At 44.5% G+C, this 27,437-nt stretch overlaps 1 protein-coding gene across 1 annotated transcript in view; it reads right to left on the minus strand.

The window, feature by feature from the left end:
- The window catches only part of LOC136831339 (vesicle-associated membrane protein 4-like), an 80,720-nt gene extending 59,071 nt beyond the window's left edge, over positions 1-21,649 (minus strand). Inside the window, exon 1 of the mRNA XM_067091634.1 lies at positions 20,856-21,649. Coding sequence (XP_066947735.1) covers positions 20,856-20,861 — 6 coding nt within the window. The 5' untranslated portion in view covers positions 20,862-21,649. The remainder of the gene's footprint in view (positions 1-20,855) is intronic.
- Positions 21,650-27,437: the final 5,788 nt, after the last annotated feature.

Below are 27,437 nucleotides of genomic sequence, written 5' to 3' on the forward strand. Positions count from 1 at the left end.
GCCCTGGCACGCTTAATGGGGACCACTCATCACAGCATCACAGCCTACAACTCCGCAGTCAATGGAATGGTGGAAAGGTTCCACAGGTCCCTGAGGACGTCCCTCATGGCTCGTTGCTCTTCCGAGAATTGGAAGTACCAGCTGCCTCGGGGTCCTCCTCGGATTGAGAACTGCCCCCAGAGCCAACGGAGACCCCTCCTCAGCAGAAAGTCTACGGGGAGACCCTGGTAGTCCTGAGGGAACTCGTTGCAGAAGACAGGGACGACATAGCGATGCAGAGGCTCCATGACAGGGTTGGAAATTTCACCCCCTGCCAGAGGACATGCACTGACAGGATGTCCCCCTTCATGCCTCCCGGTCTGTCCTCTGCCACCCATGTCTTCGTCAGGGGCGATGCTATGTGGCCACCCTTAACCAGGCCCTACAGAGGACCTTTTCTCCTACTCGAAAGGAACAAAATGGCATTCCGGGTAACTGTCCACGGGAGGGAAAACTGGATATCTGTAGACAGCCTCAAGCCTGCATTCCTGGAGGAGGACGTCGGAGGTGGTTCCCAAAGCTTCCCGCAGGGTGTAGCAACCCCCCGGCCAGCCCCATGCACAAGAAAACGTTGTGGGCATCCCCAGAAAACCCAGAAAACAGGCAGGGAGACACCCCAACACACCACTCCAGAGGGCGCTGGGGAAGGTGACCACGCTCTCCAGTTGACATCGAGAAAGCGGGGCCCCCTCTGTCACCCCAGCAGATACCTGCTTTGACCAGACGTTACCTACGTGGTGGGGGGGGGGAATATTGTAATGTCCCCGCTCAACGTGTTCTCTGTAATGAACATCCCACTTTCTGCGGTGCCTTCACATTCGACCTGGGGTCGACCGAACACATATTATTACCATTATTGTGAATTGTATATTTTATTGTCAGTTCAAGTGACCATGCATTATGTAGCCCACATGTAACAGAGTATTTTTGTAACACATCAGACCTTATTAATCATTATGTTTTCTATATGTACCTGTCCTGTTTTTTTGTAGAGAAATAGTTTGACCTCAGGTCACCTGCAAATCTTTGTACGCGCGGTCTCTGCAAAGTACGCAGACGTCTGCACGCAGCTTTATAAGCGGATCGCTTCATCAATAATCTAGCAGTATTTGTCTTCCTGCTCATTATTTCGTACCTCTCTCACAAGATGATTGGAGACCTGACTTGCTTTGCCTTGTCTTGCTTTATTTCCGTCTTCTTCATCAACCACCGGCAACTACTTAAACGATCGTCACCAGCTCTTGAAAGTTCTGGCTTTCATTTGTAAAGTCACCACATCGGCGCCAGCGTAGTGTTTCGGCGGCGCCATTAATTAAGTCTCCGCTGAGCATGTTTTCTTTGGTGACTTCCCATTTTCTTCAAACTCAATTAGTCACGCCTAAAACGTGCCAGGTCACGCATTTTTAACCATTTTTTCTTTATGCGTATTTATACAAATGTCACACATTGTATATCACATGTTTCTTCATTCACAGGCATCAAGACTGTATCCATATTGTAGTTCTGTATGTTTTGTATTGTAATTTGTACTCGTTCACTGCATATTATTGTTTATTGTTTCGACCTCAGGTCACAGTCAATTCCATTGTCTCTCGCGGGCCGGCGTCAGTCGGCCGCTATATAAACTGCCTGGATCTGTAATAAACGAGCGGTAACTTCACTGTAAGGTGTCAAAGAAACGAGCGGGTAAAAGTTACTGCTACTTTATTACAGATCCAGGCAGTTTATATAGCTGCCGACTGACGCCGCCCGCGAGAGACAATGGAATTGACTGTGACCTGAGGTCGAAACAATAAACAATAATGTGCAGTGAACAAGTACAAATTACAATACAAAACATACAGAACTTCAATATGGATACAGTCTTGATGCCTGTGAATGAAGAAACATGTGATACACAATGTGTGACATTTGTATAAATACGTATAAAGTAAAAAATGGTTAAAATGCGTGACCTGGCACGTTTTAGGCGTGACTAATTGAGTTTGAAGAAAATGGGAAGTCACCAAAGAAAACATGCTCAGCGGAGACTTAATTAATGGCGCCGCCGAAACACTACGCTGGCGCCGATGTGGTGACTTTACAAATACCCCCAAGACGAGGGACGATCTGACTAATCCCTGTATCTGCTGGGACGCTGAAGGGTGCGCGGCTCCTTGAAGATAACGGAGGGTCTCCCGCCTGTGAGGCTGCTGGTTGGGCGGTCCCTTCCTGGGGAGGCCACGCCTGCGGGGTGAGGGCGTGCTGGAGTGCGGTTGGGCGGAAGGGTGCTGCGTCGTTGTCGGGACTCTCCGACAGAAAGGCAGGCTTTAAGCGGTCTATTGAAACCCAGTCGTCCTTCCCGGGAGTGCCAGCGGGAACGCTTGCTGTTTCGTTCCAGCATGCGGAAGGGTCCCCTGTAGGGCTTGGTTAGTGGTGGACGGACGGCGTCGACTCTGACGAAGACGTGGGTGGCGGGTGACAGCTGTGGCGGCATGAAGGTGGTTGACTTGTCGATGTATGAGCGCCTGCAAGGAGCAAACTTGCCGGCCACGTCGCGGAGCCTCTGCAGTGATGGGGAGTGGCGTTCATCCGTCACGAGCTCTCCTGGCACCACGAGGGGTTCCCAATAGGTTTGTTCGGCTGCAGACGGGGTGCCGTCGGCTCTGGGGGCGGTTCTCAACCCGAGGAGGACCCACGGCAGCTGATGTTTCCAGTCCTCGGCGGTGCAGCGGGCCATGAGGGATGACTTTAGGGACCTGTGGAACCGTTTGACCAGGCCGTTGGCGCTGGGTTGTACGCTGTGGTGGTGTGGTGCGTGGTTCCCAGCAGTTGAGCCAGGGCGGACCACAACTCGGAGAGGAAGGCGGGGCCCTGTCGGTTGTGATGTGGTCGGGGCGCCAAACGGCTAACCCAACTGGAGAGCAGGGCCTCGGCGCGCGCGCTGGCGGTGGCTTCTTGCATGGGTGTGGCCGGGCCACCTCGTCGAACGGTCTACCACCGTCAGGAGGTATCTGGATCCTCCTGATGGGGAAGGGGCCCGACGACGTCGATGTGGATGTGGCGGCGGCGCCTGGCTGTGGGAACTCGCCTACCCCGACTGCGTGTGACGACCCACCTTACTGGTCTGGCACTGCAGGCACTATTTTGCCCAGGATGTGGCGTCCTTTTGCACCCCGTGCCAGACGAACTTTTTTGAAAGCAGTTTGGCCGTGGTCCTGCCGGAGGGGTGTGAGAGGCCGTGAATTATGTCGAATACCTGGCAGCGGCGTGAGGCTGGAACCAAAGGGCGGGGCTGACCTGTGCTGATGTCGCAGAGCAGGCTGGGGCCTTCAGGGGCAAGGGTCACGTCCCGCCACTTGAGGGACGTGATGGCGGTGCGGTATGCTGGGGTTTCTGGGTCAGCGGCCTGTTCTCTGGCGAGGTTCTGGTAATCTACACCAAGCTGCACTGCGTTCAACTCGACTCTGGAGAGGGCGTCTGCTATGGGATTTTTCTTGCCGGGGAGGTACCTGACGGAACAGGTAAATTTCGGCTATGGCTGAGAGGTGGCGCTGCTGTCTGGAAGACCATGCGTCCCCCTGCTTTGTGAAGGCGTGAACTAGTGGCTGATGGTCTGTGAAGATTGTGAAGGGTGTCCCCTCCAGGAGGAACTTGAAGTGCCGCACTGCAAGATACATCGCGCAGAGTTCCCTGTCGAAGGTGCTGTAGCGGGTCTCTGCGGGATTGAACTTCTTGCTGAAGAAGGCGATGGGCTGGGGGGCGCCGTTGATGATTTGCTCCAGAACAGCACCGCAGGCAACGTTACTGTCGTCTGTCGTCAGCTGGAGGGGGGCCTTGGGATCCTGGTGTGCCAAGGCGGTTGCCTCGGCGAGGGCGGCCTTCATCAGGGAAAAGGCCTGCTGCTGGCTGGGTCCCCAAGACAGGGACTTCGGTTGGCCTTTTAGGACTTCCGTCAGGGGGCCGTGGTGTGCGCGATCCCGGGGATGAACCGCCTGTAGAAGTTTACCATCCCAAGGAACTCCTGGACGGCCTTGATGGAGGTGGGGGTCGGGAACCTGGCTACGGCTGCTACTTTCGATGTAAGAGGGCGGACGCCTGTCGGAGACACCTCGTGACCCAGGAATTCTGCTTTCTGGACGCCGAAGGTACACTTGTCAAAGTGGACGACGAGGCCGTTCTCTTGGAGGTGCTGGAGGACTGCCCTGATGTGTCTCTGGTGTTCGCTGTGAGACCTGGAAAATATGAGAATGTCGTCGACGTAGCAGACGCAGAACTTTAGGTCCCCCAGGATGCTGTCCATGAGCCGCTGGAAGGTGGCCCCGGTGTTCCACAGCCCGAAAGTGGAGAAGGCGAACACATAGGACCCGAAGGGCGTGATGATGGCTGTCTTTGGTATGTCCTCTGGTGCAACAGGTACCTGGAAATAAGATTTAAGAAGGTCCAATTTAGTGAATATTTTGGCCCCGTGAAAGGAGGCCGTGAGGTCCTGCATGTTGGGTAGAGGGTAGTGGTCGGGCTCTGTTGCAATGTTGAGCCGCCTGTAGTCACCGCAGGGTCTCCAGGAGCCGTCCGGTTTCTGCACCATGTGGAGGGGGGAGGCCCATGGACTGGAGGCTTTCCTGCAGATTCCCATCCACTCCATCTCTGCGAATGCTTTTTTCGCCTCCTGAAGGCGCTGAGGGGGAAGCCTGCGGAACTTCGCATGTGTCGGGGGCCCTTTAGTCGTTATATGGTGGTATATGCCGTGCTTGGCTGGGGCCCCGGGGACTTGGCGAAGCTCGGGCTTGAATACCTCAGGGAACTCCGACAGTAGGTGTGCATACTGGTGGGGGCGGCGGCGCTGATGGTGGGTCTGGGTCCCGCTGTTAACGGGAGACCGGCAGGAGTCGGTATCGAGGAGGCGCTTGCGCCTCACGTCGACTAGCAGGCCGAAGTGCGCCAGAAAATCGGCCCCCAGAAGTGGGGTTACTACGTCCGCGACGATGAAGTCCCAGGAGTAACTCTGGCCAAGGATGGAGATCGACAGGGGCCTGGTGCCGTAGGAGAGGATGGGGGTTCCGTTGGCGGCCGTCAGGAAAGCGGCCGGGTCTGGTGTCTGGTTGCGGTCCTCTCTGGATGCTGGGAAGACCGATTTAAAGGCCCCTGTGTCGACCAGCATCATCCTGCCGGAGACGGTGTCGCGGACGTAAAAACCTACTGTTTTTGAGGCCCTGGGTTCTTCGGCTGCCATGGCGGCCTGTCCTGCTGGCGCGCCACCACCGTTTTTGAGCGGGCGAACGAGCAGGGCAGCAGGCAGTTTCGGGCATCCTTTCCGAACCACTTGTGGTAGCGACAGAAGCCCGGGACCTCCGTCTGCTGTGGTTCAGTGGGCGTCTGTTGGCGATGGCGTTGACGGGCTGCTGCTACGTCCTCTTCAGGCTGGACGGAGCTGACCGGCTGTGTGGCCGGTTTTAGCCGCTGTGAAGCCTTGACGGAGTCTGTGAGATGTTGCGCCGTCTCTATGAGGTCCTCGATAGTCATGGTGTAGGGGTGAGCGATCTGGTTGCGTACCTCCGGGAGGAGTTGGCGAAGGTAGATTTCCCGTGCGAAGCTTATCTCCTGCCGCTTCTTTGTGCCATCCAAGTCTGGTAGTGACAGGAGATCCATGACCATGCTCCAAGCATCTCTTGAATTGAGGTCGTGGCGTGGGTTTATGGCAAGGTCGATAGCACGGGCGGCCCGCTCGGCGATGGGCAGGGAGCAAGCCTCGAGGAGGAACTTTTTTGTGGTGCTGTATGTGAGGGTGTGTGTTTCGGGTACTCACGAGATGAGTTTTCTGTACACGTCCTCCGGAAGGGCGTTGAGCACTGTGTCGGCCTGTAGGATTTCGTCCGTCAGGTCCGCGATTCTGAAGTGGCTCTCCACCCTGTGCAGCCACATCGATGGGTTTCCCCTGCATAAACGGCGGCAGTTTTATGGTGAGGGCGGCCCGCGATTGTGTTGCCCGGCCGTCGTGTGTTCGGGCGCTGGTGTGGAGTTGCGGGAGGGCCTCGATGCAGGGGCGGCGCGGGTGTGATGGGAGGTAGGTAAACCTCCGAGTCCGCGGGTCCGCGTTTAACTGCATGAAGGAGGGATATCGCGTCCATGCTTGCTCCTTTGACCCCTTACTGGAGTGGGGTACTCGCGTCAGTACGCACTTTCGTGCGCCGTGTGGTTCCGCTAGTGACGCTGGTGGGGTATGCCGACGCGAGTCAGCACGCTCAAACGCTGGTTACAGCGCCGTGTTTAGGCCGCTAAGGCGTTTTGGAGAAATCCTGGAGCCAAGACTAAGTCGCGTGTCGGTCCGTTAATGGCTCCGGGATACTCGGGGTCACCACTGTAAGGTGTCAAAGAAACGAGCAGGTAAAAGTTACTGCTACTTTATTACAGATCCAGGCAGTTTATATAGCGGCCGACTGACGCCGCCCGAGAGAGACAATGGAATTGACTGTGACCTGAGGTCGAAACATTAAACAATAATATGCAGTGAACAGTACAAATTACAATACAAAACATACAGAACTTCAATATGGATACTGTCTTGATGCCTGTGAATGAAGAAACATGTGATACACAATGTGTGACATTTGTATAAATACATATGAAGTAAAAAATGGTTAAAATACGTGACCTGGCACGTTTTAGGCGTGACTAATTGAGTTTGAAGAAAATGGGAAGTCACCAAAGAAAACATGCTCAGCGGAGACTTAATTAATGGCGCCGCCGAAACACTACGCTGGCGCCGATGTGGTGACTTTACAGTACAAAGATTTACAGGTGACCTGAGGTCAAACTATTTCTCTACAAAAAACAGGACAGGTTCGTACAGGAAACATATAGTGATTAATAATGTCTGATGTGTTACAAAAATAACTCCGTTACATGTACAGTCACTCAAAAATTTTTTGCAACATGTTCCAGAAGTTTTCGTTTACCTAACAGTAATTTGTTCTTTTGATATTTAGAAGGAAATGTAATTTTCTTATTCGACTTCGGTTATTAATCATATGGTTAACAATATAAAAAAGAAAATGGTGAGTGAAAAATTCATATTACGAAAAATGACGAAACATTTTTGAAAAATTTCACTTCAGATGATTGGGCAAAAGAGTCAAAGAAGAAACTATATTTCGAAGTCCAGATAAAAGCTCATTGGTAGGATCAGTGGAATTTATTCAACGTCTTCAAAGTGATTGCATCATTTGTTACAAGATGTCTGGGATTCCGTCGTTTCCTTCATTCGACGTACATTGGAAAACTAGAGAGTCTGTTTGTAGCCTGCACCATTGACTCAAGAAAAAGGAAAAAAGCCCTATCGTTGCATTATGCAGGTGATGAAGTTTTTGAAATCTACGAAACATTAGACCTTAGTGCTGATGACGCTAATTATGATGAAGTGAAACAAGGTCTAACAAATTATTTTCAGCCAAAGAAAAACAGAGAATTCGAACGTTATGAGTTTCGAAATATGAGGCAGAATCGTGGTGAAACGATTGATCAATCTGCAACACGGCTACGGCAAAAGGCTGAAAATTGTGAATTTGCTGATAAGGACGAGGAAATAAAAAACCTAGTAATTCAAGGTTGTTTGTCAAGCAAACTGACAGTAAAGTGTTTAGGAGAAGGGAATGCTCTCAACGATATGTTAACCATGGCCAGAACTATGGAAATTGCAGAGAAACAGTCAAGAATTATGGATAAGAATACAGACGCAAGTTCAAATGTGTTAGTGAATAAGATGACGCATAAGTATAAACCGTCACAGCAACACTGGAATCTAGGCCCACACAGATCATTCCGACCAGCTCCGCCCAAGAAACAAGCAACGTCGTCATCATTGTCAGCTGCAGCGTCGTCATCGTCATCCAGATGATGGAACTGTGGTGGGAATTATCCACATAAGAAATGTCCTGCCCTTGGAGTTGAATGCAATTACTGTCACAAGAAGAATCATTTTAAATCTGTGCGCCGAAAACGTTTCAAGAACGACACTCATCACCTGAACGAAATAGTAGATGAAGTCAACAAAGAAGTAGACGAAAGTTTTGAAGCTGATGTTACCTATGGAGTAAAGTCACAAGTGAAAGCAATTTTTAATAGAAAATTGCCAAAAGTGTATGCTAAAAATCCATGATGTACAGGCAAGAGTACTTGTAGACACCGGTTCGACTATCAATACAATTCATCAGTCAGTCATTAGTCAAATGAATCCTAAGCCGCAAATGATAAAATTGAAATTGAAGCATATGCGTTTGTCCAGACGAAACCTCTAAATGTGAATTTGGAAAAAATAAAGTCAAGTTTTATGGATACATTTTTTTCAGAACTCGGTATTTCTCTAGATCCAGAAAAAGTCCAAGCTATCAAAAATGTTATAAGGCCAGTTAATCAAGGTGAAGTTAGAAGTTTTTTGAGTATGACAGATTATGTCTCGCTTCATTAAGAATTATTCAACTATTTCTGAACCTTTGAGAAGACTTACGCAACAGGATTTTTCATTCAAGTGGACGTCGGAACAAGAAGCATCATTTAACAAGTTAAAGGAAGCATTAGTTAGTGATAGGCTACTGTCATGGCGTATTTTGATCTCAGAAAAATACTGAATTATGGGTCGATGCAAGTCTCGTGGGAGTTTCAGGAATTTTGGTTCAAGATGACAAAATCATAGCATACGGAAGCAGGTCTCTCAGCCCAGTTGAGCAACGTTATAGCCAGACAGAAGGTGAAGCATTGCAATGCATGTGTGTTTGGATGCCAGCATTTTCATCGGTATCTTTTTGGGAAACCATTCACTCTGATTACCGACCATCGTCCCCTTGAATCAATTTTCAACAACACAAAGCAAATTCAACCAGCAAGGCTTGAAAGGTGGAGATTGAATTTGACAACGTATAATTTTACAGTTAAATATCGTGTCGGGAATTTAATGATATCAGATTATTGCTCAAGAAATCCGTTCTGTGAAAGATCAAGTAAAAGCATGCTGAAAATTTTGTGAAATTCATTGCATACTCATCAGTACCTGGTTCATTAACTCTTGCAGGTGTTGCAAAGGCAACGCTGGAGGATTGTGTTCTTAAATGTGTTACCAATGCCTTTCAAAGAAATGCATGGTCAAAACAAAAATGTAAAATGGATGAGGTTTACCGACGATACCAACGAGTGTGTGACGAATTATCAGTTATATCTATGGACAGTGGGAATATTCTGTTACGTGGTAGGCTACTGTACACGACTTTGGATTCCAGAATCATTAAAACGTTATGTTATTGACTTAGCTCAGAAGGACACCAGGGTCAAGTAAAATGGAAGTCATTGTTAAGAGAAACTCTTTGGTTTCCATATATGGACAAATTTGTTACAGAAAAATGCAAATCATGCATTGCATGCATGTCAGTGTCTCCTCAGTCGGTTCCCGGTCCAATTAAACCGAGCCCTTTACCTAAGAAACCGTGGGATGAAGTCTCAATGGATTTTTGTGGCCCCTTCCCTACTGGAGAATACTTCATGGTTGTCATAGATGACTATAGTCGTTGTCCTGTCGTCGAGAATAGAACATTAAGGCAGATACGGTGACTGTCAGGCTTGAAAATATTTTTGGCTTATTTGGAATACCCAGTGTTATTAAAATGGCGCTCCACTTAATAGTCATGTTTTCTCAGTTTGCACATAACTATGGAGTTAGGCATCGAAAAAGTACGCCACTTCACCCAACGTCAAATGCTACTGCTGAAGCTCTTATGAAGCCTCGTGTGAAGGCGATTAAAACCTTGAATGTTCAAGGTCAAAAGTGGAAGTCGGATATTAGCAAATTTCTTTTGAATTATCGTAACACGCCGCACCCCTGCACAGGTGTCTCCCCTAGGAGAACTCATGTTCAACAGAAAAAACGAAAACAAAATTGCCCCAGATTATAATAAAGTCAAGGGATACAAGCATCAGGAAGAGAAATACCAAGGCAAAGGCTAAGAAGAATAAGCGGTATGCAGACCGTCGCAGAAGAGCTAAACAATGTAGGCTTAAACCAGGTGACAAAGTACTAATAAAACAGAGTCCACAACAATTTGGATACGCCTTTTTGTCCTATTCCGGGAACAGTATTATCAAAAAAGGGTTCAATGATTACTGCACAGCACCAGGATAGAACACTCGCCAGGGATGCATCTCATTTTAAATATGATGATAAACAAGTTACAACGCAACTAGTTCATCGTCATCCACATCGTCAATTGAAGAACTCGCCAATATTATATTACGCCGCAGTGAGCGGGAGCGCTTTGGTTTCCAAGACTGAGCTATATATGTTCTATCTGGAGATTGATTGAGTTTCATGTGTTATTTTTACTAGTCGAATCAAGTTTTTTTAAAATATTGGATTGAATCTTGAGTTTATTTGTTTCGTGGAGGAAAGTATATGTTTTCACTCACCGTGGTTATGAGTATCATATTACTGTAATTCAATTTGGAATTGTTAATATTTTTTGCATTTTCTACTAAATTTTGAATTTTATACGCTAATGTGAAATTCAATAATGAATTTATTGATTTTATGTTTCATCAACTTTTTATTATAATTATCATTTCTGAGCTGTTGTATCTATGTTTAATAAAGAAAAAAAAATCTATCTAAAGGTGGCCATACACGTTCAAAATAAGCGTCAAAATTTTGCATAAAAATTTTGACGTGTAACTTTGATACAAAATTTTGATGCATAATTGCCCACACACGTTTAGGCGTTTTTCCCATCAAAATTCAGTATCGTCAAAATCTTCGACATGGATGCATCAGTGGCCATAGCGCTAGTGTTGGCATTGTGAGCATCATGAACAGAGGAAAAGATGAAGTGGAAATATTCCTTGTTTCATTGAAACGATAGCTATTAGTTGAAGAGGCCATTTTGTAGAAATTCAGCTCACCTTTTGCAAAGAAGTTTTTCACATTCCACGCTCTGACGCAGAGGAAAATGTCGGAAACGTAAAGGTTATAACGAATAATATGGAAGGTTATAACGAATAATAATTATGGTTGATAATAAGTGCTTGGGTAAGGGAAGGTTCATGATTCCAGTTATATCTGGTTGTTGGATATTTCTTATATAGTTTAATTTTTTGTGTAAAACAGGAGACAGAGTAAAAAAAAAAAATAATAAAAAAGAAACGCAGGTTTAGCTGTAATGTAAGCCCATCCCGCGTGGATTTTGTCGTGGTTGAAATGGATCCTTGTAAGATTTTCCACGTGTCTGTTCCTTTTTTTTTTTTTGGAAGAGAGAGGGAGAGAGAGAGAGAGAGAGAGAGAGAGAGAGAATCCTTGGATAATTATCCTTAGCAAGTAAATTCGATTATGATAATGTCAGCGTTTTTAAAATACTGCTGACAGAATTCTCCTAAAACTTCAATCAAAAATTTCTTTTCGGCCTCCTTCTTCACAGACATGGCGGTCCTATCTCCTCGTCAGTCACCTGCGAACTAAAAAGTTTGATCAAAATTTTGACAGGAGCCCACACACGCATCAAAAATTTGACGACTCGTCAAAAAATATCAAACGGATTTGATCAATCAAAATTTTGCTTCAAATCTTTTTTTGACATCAAAACGTCCTACACACACTCAAATTTTGCATCAAAATTTTGATATCAAAATTTTGATGCAAAATTTTGACGCTTTTTTTGAACGTGTATGGGCCCCTTAAAAAACGGTCAGTGAATTTTGTATGAACATGTCATAAGCACCGCCTTCACGCATATGCCTCAGCCAATCACGGGGAAGCCCGGGAGTCTGCTAGTATTTTTGAACTGATCATGCACCCACCGGCAGCACTGTTGAAAGCCAGTAGTTGTAGTCTGTATCCCAAGTGGAATGAACGCTCCTTAACCATCCCATATGGGTCGGTTATTTATCATATCCTACCCCTCCTTATGTGTATAAGCTGTTACAGTATGCTCTCGAGAAAGACGCATATTGTTCCTCTGTATGTCCCGTCGTCACCTCGGTTCCCTTTCAAAATTTCTACATAGGTTATTTTACTAAAGAATGTGCTTGAATTACTTAAAAAAGAGCCTCTCCGATACTCCTGATACAGACAACATAGGCAACTCGTCGAACACAAATAATAATCAAACATATTCACAGAAGAACTCAGCCGCCTGCTTACCAAACCCCCTCGCTTATCCTGAATGTTGTGAAGGATTGTCGAGAAAAAATGGATCCAATTTTTTCACGACAAACATTGCAGTATTTTTACCTCCACTGCTGTGAACTACTAATTAACAGTAGTAACCCTATACTACCCCATGTATTTATATTAGACATTTTTTGGTCTATCACAGTCATCCTATTCGACTGGGTGGTTTTTATAGCGTGGGGTTCCGGGTTGCATCCTGCCTCCTTAGGAGTCCATCACTTTTCTCACTATGTGCGCTGTTTCTAGTAGCACACTTTTCTGCATGAGTCCTGGAGCTACTTCGGCATCTAGTTTTTCTAGATTCCTTTTCAGGGATCTTGGAATCGTGCCTAGTGTTTGCATTGTAAGGACTGGGGATTGAGCGACATACTGGCTGTGTTAACTGGTTTATTGGTGGTTCCTTACTGCGATAAATGTACAGAATCTTCGAAGATGTTATTGATGCGCGCGAGCAGTAAAGTAGCGTCTACACACAGACAGGTAAAAACAGAGGTACAGACTCAGGCATCTGTGTTTGTCGGCAGACAAACAGATGGCGATATTGAGAGACACGATTAACATACAGTGATGAAACATATATCAATGGAAAGGCCAGGAAATTCTACATATGGCCAATTGCATGAGATTCGAGACAGATTAATGAATACAATGCAGTAGCATAATATATGTGAAATGGCGAGACGTTTGTCGTCTTCACAAACAGAAACATACATACAGTTTGATACAGAAGATTCGGTGGAACATTATGAGTACATGATTAGAATGCTTGCATGGCAATGCAAGTAGTAGTGATTGTACATACATCAAGACAACAATGGTTAGGGAGAAACAGACGGAAATATTGTATGGTTGAAATCTCGTTCCTTTAGAGAAAGAAAACGAGATGCTCTTGTTGTCTTGTCCACTCCGATGGACGACGAACACAGGCACACACACGTGTTTGGAAGAGACAGCGTCAGGCTCTTACAATATCACCTCTCCATTCTTGTATTTCGCTCTTCACATGTACATTAATCATGTCATATATGTTACTTGTTGTTATTTCAGATTCTTTATGTATCTCATTGTATGCGTCATTGTATGGGCCTGTCCACCGACATATATATCTGCCTTTTACATGTTCTGTAACACATTATATATGTCTTTTTATGCCTGTTAGCAAACAGAACCTCTGTATGGATGCAGCGGAGGGGGGTGGTGTCTCAGGTCGCCCGCTTCCTTTCCGTCCGCTTTCTGCATTATAAACAACTGTCGAGAATAATAAATGATTAATCTTTCACTTCTGACATTTCTTGAACCTCACAATCGAAATAAGGACATGGAATATGCCAGTGTAAATTGCATCCATGATCATGTGGAAAGAGCCTGACGCCGTCTCTTCCAAACGTGTGTGTGCCTGTGTTCGTCGTCCATCGGAGTGGACAAGACAACAAGAGCATCTCGTTTTCTTTCTCTAAAGAAACGCGATTTCAACCATACAATATTTCCGTCTGTTTCTCCCTAACCATTGTTGTCTTGATGTATGTACAATCACTACTACTTGCATTGCCATGCAAGCATTCTAATCATGTACTCATAATGTTCCACCGAATCTTCTGTATCAAAGTGTATGTATGTTTCTGTTTGTGAAGACGACAAACTTCTCGCCATTTCACATATGCTACTGCATTGTATTCATTAATCTGTCTCGAATCTCATGCAATTGGCCATATGTAGAATTTCCTGGCCTTTCCATTGATATATGTTTCATCACTGTATGTTAATCGTGTCTCTCAATATCGCCATCTGTTTGTCTGCCGACAGACACAGATGCCCAAGTCTGTACCTCTGTTTTTACCTGTCTGTGTGTAGACGCTACTTTACCGCTCGCACGCATCAATAACATCTTCGAAGATTCTGTACGTTTATTGCAGTAAGGAACCACCAATAAACCAATTAACACACAGCCAGTATGTCGCTCAATCCCCAGTCCTTACAATATGACGCCCTTACAAATACTCCCCCACCCCCAAGACGATAATTAGAGGAGCAATTATTGGATGAAACAACATTAATCATGCAAGCGCTGAGGCAGTTGGAGTGGGCCCCTACTCCTGGAGAACTGTGGGCGTGGGGTGGAACCGACATCTGGGGTTGGCTCGATGTGTTCCCTGGGCCGTCCCGGACCCTGCTTTGGTTGGGGATCAGATGTGTCTGTGGGGAGGTACTGAGGGGAAACTCTGGGGCACCTGCCTGCTTCCTTGTGTACTTTGCTGTCCAACAGGAATGCTGGCTTCAATCTGTCGATGATGACCCAGTCTTCCCACCTGTGGATGTCAAGGAGGTATGACTTGGCGGCCTGCCTGATGACTTGGTGTGCCCCACCTGTAGGGCCTGGTTAAGGGCGGCAGACAGGCGTCTACCCTGACAAAGACATAGGCGCAGGGGTCTAAGGCGGGTGGGCTGTAGGTGGTGGTTCTGTCGGTGAAGGTCTTATGGCAGGGCGTGAACTTCTGTGCGAGTTCCCTCAACGTCGGGAGAGAAGTATCAGCGCCATCAGCCGACGACGGGAAGAATTCTACAGGAATGGCCAGTGTCTCCCTGTAGACTTTCACAGCAGGGGAGGCATTGCCACTTGCCTTCGGTGCGGTGCGGAGACCCAGCAGGACCCAGGGTAGTTGTTCCTTCCACCTCTCGTCGGTGCAACGTGCCATGAGAGCTGCCTTAAGAGAGCGGTGCGCCCTCTCGACCATGCTGTTCGCTGCTGGGTTGTAGGCTGTTGTGCTGTGTAGAGTTGTACCCATCAGGCGTGCCAAGGAGACCCAGAGCTCTGACAGGAGGGCTGGACCCCTGTCTGTGGTGATGCTGTCTGGCACTCCGAAACGGCTGATCCAACTGGAGAGGAGGGCCTCTGCGCATGATGCTGTTGATGCCTCCTCCATGGGGGTTGCCTCAGGCCAGTAGGTGGAGTGGTCATGACCAACACAAAAGGCGCTATCCCGACCAGATATATTATTATCATACAACACTGTAAAACGTTTCGAGTGTTATAAGTCGAGGTCAAAATAACCACCATCCTTTACTGTATCTTGTAAGTAACGCCAAGCAGTTTGCCACTGGTGGTGTGCGAGATCGATCCTGTTGTTGTTTAGAACGGTGATGTTCGGTAGAAGTGACTGTAAACATAAGCTGCTTAGGTAGGCCATGCTGGCTGCTTATCGTTTTCACGTGGATTTTTGCTTCTTTTATTAACTTCCGTATCCAGGACTCTGGCTCCTCCTGACTGTAGAAGAGGCCCGACGACGTCGATGTGTATGTGGCCGAAACGCCGACGAGGCTGGGGGAAGTCGCTGAACCCGGATTCTGTGTGCTGGGATGTTTTGCTTGCCTGGCATAGGATGCAGCTCCTTGCCCACTGTCGGACGTCCTTGTTGATGCCATGCCAGACGAACTTGTCAGTCATGAGGTGCGCCGTTGTGCTCCCTGATGGATGGGAGAGACTGTGGACTATGTCGAACACCTGCTTCCTCCTTGAAGCGGGCACTAGGGGGTGGCCTGTGCTGGTGTTGCAGAGGAGAGCTGTGTTTGAGTTTGCTAAGGGCACATCTTCCCACTTAAGAGCCATCACTGCTGTCCTGTAGTCTGCCGTCTCTGGGTCTGCTGCTTGTTCTCTTGCCAAGTCTTCATAGTCGATGCCGAGGTGAAGGGAATTGATTTCTACCCTTGACAGGGCGTCGGCTACTGGGTTCTTCCTGCCAGGGACTTGGTTGATGGTGCATCCAAATTTGGAGATGGCGGTCAGGTGTCACTGTTGCCTTGTAGACCATGCATCTCCCGGCCTTGCAAATGCGTGCACCAAGGGTTTGTGATCTGTTAGGATTGTGAATTCGGTCCCCTCCAGCAGGTATTTGAAGTGTCTCACAGCCTGATAGATAGCCAGCAGCTCTCTGTCGAAGGTGCTGTAGTGGGCTTCTGCTGGCGAAAACTTGTGGCTGAAGAAGGCCAAGGGTTTTGGGGGGTGCTGTTCACTAGCTGCTCGAGTACTGCGCGAGGCGATGTTGTTGGCGTCTGTCGTCAGTCTGAGGGTAGCTGCGGGGTTGTGTTGAGTCAAGGTAGTGGGGACTGGAGAGGGCTCTCTTTGTTTCAATGAATGCCTGCTGCTGCGGAGCCTCTCAGGTTAGTGTTTTTGGCTTGCCCTTCAGGATTGATGTCAAGGTGTACATAATGTGGGTGATGTCTGGGATGAAACGTTGATAGTAGATCATCCAGAGAAACTCCTGGAGGGCCTTGATGGTTTGTGGTTTCGGTAAATTCTCTACAGCTTTTACTTTAGAGGCCATGGGGCATACTCCTGCTGGGGAAATCTTGTGGCTGAGGAAGTCTACTTTTTCTTTCCCGAAAATGCACTTGTCGAACCTGATGACTAGTCTGCTGTCCTGCAGACATTTCGGATGATGCGGACGTAGCGAAGGTGTTCCTCTGGGGATCTGGAGAAGATGAGAATGTCGTTGACGTAGCAGATGCAGAAAGGCAGATCCCCCAAGATAGTGTCCATCAGGCGCTGGAATGTGGCACCTGTGTTCCTGAGACTGGAGGTGGAATAGAAAAATGTGTAACTTCCGAAGGGCGTGATGATGGCAGTCTTTGGGATGTCGTCGGGATGCACAGGGACTTGGAAGTATGACTTCAGCAGGTCTATCTTGGAGAAAATCTTTGCTCCATGGAGGGTGCCCATCAGGTCTTGCATGTTAGGGAGAGGGTAGTGGTCTGGTGTCGTCAGTAAATTCAAAAGCTGATATTCCCCGCAGGGCCCCCACAAACCATCGGATTTCTTTACCATGTGGAGGGGAGAAGCCCACGGGCTTGATGCTTTTTTACAGACGCCCATATGTTCCATCTCTTACAAGGCCCATTTGGTGTCTTGTAACTTTTGGGGGGACAGTCATCGGAACTTGGCACGCATCAGTGGGCCCGCTGTGGTGATATGATGCAAGATGCCATGCTTTGCTGAAGCCCCAGGTGACTGGCGTAACTCTGGTTTGAATACGTCCGGGAACTCCTGTAGGAGGGATGTGTAGCTGTTGGGGGCTGTGGAGCATATGGCAGGCATTCCAGGTCCTTGCAACGTCGACCAGAAGTCCGTGGTGCCCTAGGAAATCTGCGCCCAGCAGGGGGAACTTTACCTCTGCGATGATGAAGGGTCACTTGTACCTGCGTCCCAGAACTGAGATAGCCTGGGTCGTCATGCCATACGTGAGGATGGGAGTTCTGTTTGCTGCTATAAGGGCAGGTGTTGAGTCAGGTATCTTTTTTAAATCTTCCTTGGATTGTGGGAGGACTGATTGCATTGCCCCTGTGTCTACCAGCAGGCGCTGTTCTGAAATTTTGTCTCGGATGAAGAAACCTGCTGGTTGGGGGAGCTGGATTTTGCGGCCACAGCTGTTACTTGTGGCCGCTTTTGTTGTTTTTGGTAAAGGAACAGGGAGGCCTGCAGTTTCTGACGCTGGTTCTGAATTTTCTGTGGAAGAAGCACCACGCCGGGTTTGACCATGTCCTGTGTTCCCTGAATGGGGGTTTCTTCCTGTAAACGGCGTTAATGTCTCTGTTGTTGTCGTTGTTCTCCTCCGTCAGGCTGCAGGCTCCCAGGGTGGTGGCTGCAAGGGCGGTGGTGTGTTTCGAGGCCTTGGTGGCCTCATGTAGTTTCTGGGCAACGTCGACTAAGGCATCCATGTCAAGGGTGTCTACATCCTTTATCTGGCGCCTGACTTCCTACGAGAGGTGCCGAAGGAAGATTCCTCTTGTTAAATCTACCTTCCTTCTCCTTCCGTTCTCGTCGCGGCCTGGCAGTGTTACCAACCCCTGTAGTTTGTCCCAGGCTTCCCTGGGTGATGCTTCTCTGAGGGGCTGGGATAACAGGTCAAGTGCGCACTGTGCTCTCTCGGTCACGGGCATGGAGTAAGTTTGCATCAGTTTATCCTTTAAGGCCACATATGTGACCTTGTCTGGTTGCGCGTTAAGCCAGGGGGAGATTCTGTTGAACACCTCTTCTGGGAGCACCGTAATGGTGATGTCTGATTTGATAGCATCGTCTGAGATGCGCGCCAGTAAAAGTGCGCAGATGCACACAGGAACCATGATGCCGTGTTCTGCCGCCAGATCGGGTGAAGTTTGACCGCGTCTGGCTTTGTTGGCGAGAGAGACGTACAGACAATGATTGTGGGTTCACATTGAGGTTCAGCTTCCGACATCTTTACTACTCATGCACCAAAACGCGGGAAAATGTGCCGTATGTATTGAGTCTGTTAACAGTGCTGATTTTTTGAATGGTTGAATGAAGTGCCAAAACGTGCCCTTTTTGGGTGCGCTATATTTAGTCTGTTAATGGCACGGTTTCCACCAGGGAGGGAGCTATCAGAGGCCTAAACTTTAACGCCGTAGTTAGTCCGCTAAAGGCTCTCCGATGGTAGGCTGCGGCCATATTTAGTCCGTTAATGGCTGGGCCAAAACCGCGCTACCTGTCCCTCTCCGGGGTCACCAGTGTGAGGTTCAAGAAATATTAGAAGTGAAAGACTGATCCTTTATTATTCTTGACAGGTGTTTAAAATGCGGAAAGCCGACGGAAAGGTAGCGGGTGACCTGAGGGCCCCCGCTGCATCCATACAGAGGTTGTGTTTGTTAACAGGCATAAAAAGATATATAATGCATTACAGAACAATGATGCATGCAATGAGATAAATAAAGAATCTGAAATAATAACAGGTAACATATATGACATGGTTAATGTAGGTATGAAGAGTGAAACACAAGAATGGAGAGGCGGTTTGATGCCCTTACACAATTTTCAGGTCTTGATACTCATCAATTTTTTCTCTTTCTTTCTCATCTACTCTGGTGTCCCATGGTATTGCGACATCAATGAGTGATACTTTCTTCTTGAATTTGTCAGTCAACATCACGTCTGGTCTATTGGGACGTATCACCCTATCTGTTCTGATACCATAGTCCCACACGATCTTTGCCTGATCGTTTTCTATCACTCCCTCAGGTTGATGTTCTTACCACTTATTACTGCAAGCTAGCTGGTGTTTCTTGCACAGGTTCCAGTGGAGGGCTTTTGCTACTGAGTCATGCCTCTTTTTGTACTGGCTGTGTGCAAGTGCTGGACATTTGCTTGCTATGTGGTTAATGGTCTCGTCTTTCATATTGCACTTCCTGCATATGGGTGAGATATTATTTTCATCTATTGTTCTTTGGACATATCTGGTTCTAAGGGCCTGATCTTGTGCCGCTGTTAGCATTCCTTCTGTTTTCTCCTTGAGTTCTCCCCTCTGTGGCCATTGCCATGTTTCATCGCTCATGTACTGTCTGTGCATTGGTTTTATAGATATTACAGACATTATTATTATTATTATTATTATTATTATTATTATTATTATTATTGAAATTTGCTGTTTATTCTTCCGTTTTAGTCAGCTGTACCAGAATTCTGTATCTGTATATGGTCACTAGCTGAAAAATGATTGTGTTATTATTGTCAGCATTGTTTGGGTATAACTGTTCATTATTATTATGTCTTTGTCTCCTGCATCTAAATAATTTTGTGTACTGTGCCTACCTTTTTATTATGTCTGGGTATGTCCCTGAGCTGAAATACAGGATGTTATTATGATTTTCAAAAGAGCCACTCGTGCGAGAGGAAGACCCTAAGGGACAGTGGCACGTTTGAATGTGGAGTTTATTTCCAGTAGACTATTGTTCTTTCACGAACTACAATCTTGTGTCAACTTGGTAACAGGTGTGTTCAAACTGGTTTCATCTGGCAGAAATTTGCTTTACATGCTAAAGATCTCTCTCTCTCATTTTTTCTTTGTTTCTATGTAAAAGCTGCCATTTCTTTCTCCCATGTCCTCTATTCCTATGTAGGAAACGCTCTCTCTCTCTCTCTCTCTCTATGAGTCTGTTTCCCAAAGCTAATTTCTACTCAGTGGTTAGCTGCTCGGTACCGAGGGACGTTTTGCTTTATACAGTCCTGCTGGCTTGTAACCTTCCTTGTCAAACGGGTGCGGGTGGGTGCTGCATCCTCATTTGGAGCTACAGTTGTTTGGCATCGAGTCTCATTTACTAGTTGGATCACTGTGGGTCTGCCCTTCTCCTTCCACTTTCTTCTGCTGTTCACTTCATCTCTTTTCCCATCTGCATACGACAGCGGGAGACTTAAGAACTGCAGGACGCGTTTTCCTTCACATTTTATTCTTTGACATTCGTTGAGGATGAATTCATTCATTTATTTCTTCCCTTATTTACTAATTTATTTATTCATTATTATTCTATTTATTTATAGTATAAGCTCAGTTATTCATTTGTGTTTTTATTTCTTTGTATACAAATTTCCAACTCATTCTACGGAATCTAGCCAGACAAACTCTTGGCCTCTTGTTTTTTTATGAAGATTGTATGAATTATAATAATGGTTATAACAACATTAGTGACGGCAAACAAAGCCAGTGCACTCAAGCGTTGTTTCTGCTGCTAAGTGCAACTCGGCCACAACCCAGATATCGTGGGAACAGCTGACCGCCAGAGTTTTGTTTTCATTCTCTTCATGTTTGGGCTGAGTGACTGATAAGGACACGAAGAAAATATTGATGTCACTTACCTCCATTTTGCTCTCTTCCACCTGTGCCGTCCTTCTTCTTCTTCTTCTTTCCTAGTGATGGCTCTATCGAAGGTCACCCACAGAACTTCCTGTACAAAAGCCTAGTTCAGACTTCGGAGAAATGATGTAGAGGTGACCATGATACTTGTGACGTCAGTTTTTAGTACAGAATCTATCAGTGAAAAACTTGCCCTAATCTTCTTATATACTGTGGCTGGAATGATTATTCTTTCATCAAATCAATCAGTGAAAACACCGATACCGATCTCGTTCTACACTTGCAGTTTTTATTTATTTTTTTTTATATAAATTCAACTTCGATTTCCGCTCTTGTTCTTCAAGATTTCAAGGAGCTAATTTTCTGAAAACTTATTAAAAACATACAAACAATATACAGCACAGCACAGATATTTCTAGACCCCTGAAGCAATTTGTAAGCGCCGTCCTCAGAGTTTCCCATCTCAGTAACAATATAAAATGATTGTCTGTGATCACGAAATAAAAAACAGTGTGCAGTCGGTGTATATTTTTCAGCACTCAGAAACAACAGGCGATCGTTGTATATTTTTTCTCACTCAAAGAGAAAACTATCTTTGTATATTTTTCCAAACGCAGCCAGTCAGGAAACGTCGTCTATTTTCCCACACAGCAAAGAGACGTGAAGTCTTTCCCTGAGCGAAACAAACTGTTGTCGTCGTACCCGACCGTGCCAATGCCCCTCTGCTGTGGGCTCTCGTTGGCGTCTCTCCAGATACGTTATCTGAACAGTGCCAAACGCCGTCACAACTGCACACTAAGTGCCTGTCCGTAGTTGCTGCGTCAAAGAGAGAGAGAGAGAGAGGAGAGAGGGCCGAGTCTTTTCTAATAGACATCTGCTTAGCTCGATGGTGAACAGACCCGTCTATCAGGCACTAGCGGATCCAGAAAAATTTCATGGAGGGGGCGGGGTGGCCACTAATTTTCATATTATTCGTACGCATTGAGATGTTGCCATATTCCTTCTTGTTAGTTAGTTGTATATTGCTGATATAATATTTTCAAACATATGTTTTTATACATAGAATTTTTGAGGCCCCTGTTTGTTAGAGTATTTCTGTGTCATCAAAGATTTCAGAAGAATGGAATAATTTGAAAATAGGCGAAGTTATGAAATCTATAAAATTTTGGAACGTCTTTGATTGCATGTTAGATGGACATAAAGGGCATAAAATAATGATTAGAATTTTCCTTGTAATCATCTTCCTAACATCAGATAATATCTCACAAAATAAAATCTATTTTACGTGAGGCCTCTTCGAAAATAAATCAGTGACACTTCATGACGGGTTCTGTGTCATCCGTCATTTCACTATGAATGCTCAGTTTAGCGAGACGTTAGCCTCTCTGATCCCACTGTACACCCAAAGGCTCAAAGTGAAACTGAAGATGTTATGTACTGCATAATATTAATACGCATCTTGCTGCAACAACAGCAAACAAAAATCTTAAACTGTCACGTATTTTATTTGCAAGGAGCAAAGTATCCTATGGATTGGCAATAAAAGAGAGAGACGATAGATAGGTGACTTCTGTAAGAGCTACTGGAAAATGCTCGCTTTCCTGGAAGCATTTCGTCGAAACATAGCATAATATATTTTTTTCAGCATATCGTTCAGTATTTAAGTAGGAATTATGAAATGGGCAACAATTGCCTGTTTTATCAGGAAATACCGAATCCATTATCATCATTGAGATTATTGTTACTATTATTATTGTAATTACTAATTTTACCAAAATTTTATCATTATTTCTTCAATAGATTTTTTATTTGTTCCCATTTTTATATTTTTCACTTATGTTATTATTATCTAAATCTTCAATATGATTATTTTGTCATTATTTTTCATGGGCGGCACCGGGGCATGTGGCCGCCCCCCCAACCCCCTGGATCCGCTAGTGCTATCAGATTGTGGTTGGTTTAAGCTGTGTGAGGGTGTAGCCTACAGTAGGGCTCCAGCCTTGAGGTGAAGGGGATGAAGTCGTGAACGGAAGAATTGTCTCCTGGGTTTCTCATGACCACAGGAGAACAACTATGGTTACTGTTGTTGTTAATATCATTATTATGAATATTATTCTTATGTTTTACGGGCTGCTGAAGAGCAAGAGCCCGTGCCAGTACAAGGCTGGCTGAGTCTATCTCCCTACCTACCTGTTATTATTACATGCTTTTATTTAACTTGACTTCTGTGTCGGTCTGTCTGTTTGGGTCAAAACTTGCAACCGATTTTTTACCAACTTTTACCAAACCTGTTTCACCCAGATTTGGTGTACATGTTCAAAGTCGGCTACAATGCAATATTATAAGGAAAAAATTAAATACTATTGCAATTTTATCGTGTAGTATGCAGAAACACTTAGCCAAGGTGTGAAACATGCAGTGTCGGGACTGTAGATTCGTACACTTTCGTAACGACCGAGGATGGGACTCTGCAATCGGTTCAGTCATTCGGTGAAGCAAGCAGTGTTTATTCAACTGTCAAACACTAAAAACAATCACAAATAATATTAGCTAAAAAAATTAAAACCACGCTTTTATTTCAAAATGCACCAACAAGTATGAAATAACACTTTCTGTGATCAACAATATTAATGGTTACTTACCCTAAACTGAAAAGCGTGGGGCGCCTATTTGCCTAATCTTGCATTCTTTTCCTCGCTTTCCTCAAAAAACTCTCTGGTATGCACGACGTTTGTGCTTACTTATGCCTAAACGTAAAATCGCGGGCCGTTTACCTTCATATGCATACAATGCTATACAGCCATGTATTGTACCGTATTGTATTGAAAACGTACTTTATTGATGCAATGTGTATATACAGACCATAGGTAAAAAAAGAGCTTTATGCATGAAAAATTTCACGTCAGTAATGCGAATTGTCAACAATTTTTAACAATGACATATAGCCTACTCTTAGTGGTTCTTGAGGAAGCTTACCAGGTATGGAACCAAATTACACGCAAGTCTTTGATAACAATCACTTTACCATCTTCATTATTTTCACAGACCTCTTCAGGTCTTAACCAACTTACATCATCACTATGTACAGTCACTCAAAAATGTTTTGCAACATGTTCCAGAAGTTTTCGTTCACCTAACTGTAATTTGTTCTTTTGATATTTACAAGGAAATGTAATTTTCCTATTCGACTTTGGTTATTAATCATACGGTTAACAATATCAAAAAGAATGGTGAGCGAAAAATTCATATTACGAAAAATGACGAAACATTTTGAAAAATTTCACTTCAGATGATTGGGCAAAAGAGTCAGAGAAGAAACTATATTTCGAATCCAGATAAAAGCTTATTGACTAATAAAATAATATTGAATAATCATCAATGAAATTATATATAAATAAAGAAAGAAAGAATTCAACCATTATTGTTGTCAAAAACAAAAACAAAAAAATCTCGTAACGTCGTATGTTATCGTGTGACTCCACATTCGGGCAGGAAAATTAAACTAAAATGTCTCGTCACTTGCACCGATAAGATGGGCAACGGACTCAGCCGAACCATAATCATTAGCTTGCATAAAACTAATGTCTCTATTGTAGATAATGCTCAGCAGCTTAGCGTAAATAAAACAACCATGTATAGAGGAATAAAACAACAGAGAGAACGAGGAAATATGATAAATTCATTGTAAAAAGTGGAGGACGACCTCATTGTTGCATTACTGGTAATGATCATCATCGGATGATCACTGAAGGAGCTCCGCCTAACTCCCCTGACAAGCCGGTGTTGCCATAAAGAGAGAACATTACGCTTTCCCTTCAAGTTGCTGCTCAAACCTTCCGTAACAGGCTACATGAGACCAAGATATTATTTCATCATACTCCTGCCAAGAAACACTTCATATCAGCGAAACACAAAGAATAGAGGCTAGGGTTTGCGTTATAATATAATCTAGTGGCCGATGATTTCTGTAAGAATCATCTTTTGCGATGAGGAGGAGACATTCTCCACTGATGAGCACGGTAGTCTTCTCCACTGCTGGCGTTTAGCATTAACTAAATTAATGTTGAACTTCTTGCTAATTTTAATTCTTTAGAAACTTAGATAATACGAAATACAAAAATAGGCGTTATATATTCGTTTAACTTCATAAGAGGCATCAAAATGATAGGCCTAAGTAGCAAAGAAAGAAATGAGAAATTACACATGATAACGGCATTATATATATATATATATATATATATATATATATATATATATATATATATATATATATAATATGTGTGTGTGTGTGTGTGTGTGTGTGTGTGTGTGTATGTGTAATGCGCCCGTGCGATTATATTCTATGTATTACAAAAACAGACGTGAAATCTGTTAGTCTAGTTCAGTATATTTTATATTAAGTTTAAGTTTCACTAGTTCACAATATACATAGGATAGTCATTCAAAAATTTGATTTTAATAATAATGTGCAAGCAAATGTTTACAAAAGTCGTATTTTTTTTTATGTTAATAAGACCAATAGTTCAACTTATAACAGTCGTAGGCCTATGTCTACAAAGTTCACACATATGAAGGAGATAAAACAACGATAGTGATGGCAGTTGAAGATGAACATATTAAAACATAAGAACAGCGATGACCTCTGAAGTATTATAGTAACATCCTTTTATTAAGTAAAGTATGACAACCGTAAGCAGTATCAGAAAAAGCCCTGTTTAAGGGAAACTGCAGGTAATTTCTCGGGCCCACCACTATTGTTCAGTTGTTTCACGCGCTTACAACTGAGTTGCCAAATAGCGCCAGATGTCGCTATTATAAGCTGGTGTCCGAAAAATTTTGAAGTATGTTGCAAAACTTTTTTGAGTGATTGAACATAGCGAGATTTAATCCCACATATCCGTCTGTGAAATCTTGCTTTCGGAAACTTCTCAATTTAAGTATGTCTGTATAGAACTGAATTGAAGTTAGGAAAGTATGCGCCCCACGCTTTTATGTTTAGGCGTAAGCAACCATTAATATTGTAATATTGCGGATCACAGGAAGTTTTATTTTATACTTTTTTGTTGCATTTTGAAATAAAAACGTGGTTTAAAAAAATTTTTCTAATTAGTTTTATGCAAATCTTGCTCTGCGGCATTGCGTCACCGGTTACTTTTGATGGGTGGCAGCGTTTACCGTCCATTTCTTCATTTTGCCTCCTCGTCCTTGTGATCTCTCGCATTCGCTCGCACGTAGTCTGTACCCAAGGTGGAAGAAGAACAGGTGGAATCACGCGCAGCCCGAGACGAGTCAGTGACGTCAAACGGAACCCAGAACTACTCACGGTCAAATATTACTGCAATGCATTTCTAGCCATAGGGCACTATTACATTGTTTTATAGTTCAATTAATTCATTACTAAGTAGTAATAATATGATAAAATGATATTTCCCTTTAGAGAAGAAAATATATTGTCATAAATGAAATACGACCAGGATAAAATAATATATTTCTTGAGTAAGAATAAGAAGAGGAAGAGAGAGAGAGAGAGAGAGAGAGAGAGAGAGAGAGAGAGAGAGAGAGAGAGAGAGAGAGAGAGAGAGAGAATTCTGTCGTGAGTTTTACTTAACCTAATAAAGACCTAGGCCTATATTGATATATAATTTTATATATGCCTACTGAAAATCATGAAGGGTTTTGGCCATAATATTAGGCCTACTTACTATAGTTAATTCACTTTAGCTAGATATATCTGCCTGAAGGGCTCCCCTAAAATGACTCTATAATAGTCTACTAAAAAAAAAAAAAAATTCCATTTCAGCAGCCAAGTTCAGGTGGGCCTTTTTAAGCAAGCTCTTTAGGAGGAATCTAGCTTAAGTAATGTACTATTAAAAATTGACAAAATAGAGAGAGAGAGAGAGAGAGAGAGAGAGAGAGAGAGAGAGAGAGAGAGAGAGAGAGAGAGAATCTTGTCATAAATTTTCCTTGTCCCATAAAAAATCTAGGCTAGACCTATGCGCTTATATGCTGTAAGCCTAGGTATTTTAGTTTATAGCAATGGGCCTAATAGCAACAAAGAGTTAACAAACAATATGAGAGAGTTGATAATAGGCTTAAGCAAAATCACTTTCATGAAAATTATATCAATCATCAAGCAAATTAATTATTTTATAAAATAAAATAATTATACAAAAAGAAGGCATACAAAGATCTGAATTGCAAGCTTTATACGGTAAACATGCCTTATAAATAGATTAATCAAAATTTTTGTATTCAAAGTCAGCTGATAATAAACCAAACCATTTTCACTGCGCGGGAAAATGCAAAACTCGTTCTCTCACGAACTCACCTTACTCTTCTTCCACCTTGGTCCGTCACTTGGAACCCAGCTGAGTAAGTGGCAAGAGGTTCATTGACTCACACTGTTTTGGAGGGAATTCGCCGATCTTTTAACATTTCAATCAGCTGACAAGAGACAACGAAGATGGTGGTATGTGCTGTTTGGTTGCGATAATCATGATCGCCATTGCCAAGAAAAAGGCATTTCATTTTGCAAAACTTAAGTTAATCTCTGCAAAAGGAAAGCTGATTTCAACGTGAAGAAT

Source organism: Macrobrachium rosenbergii, chromosome 48 (genome assembly GCF_040412425.1).
Source record: "Macrobrachium rosenbergii isolate ZJJX-2024 chromosome 48, ASM4041242v1, whole genome shotgun sequence".
Taxonomy (NCBI): Eukaryota; Metazoa; Arthropoda; class Malacostraca; order Decapoda; family Palaemonidae; genus Macrobrachium; species Macrobrachium rosenbergii.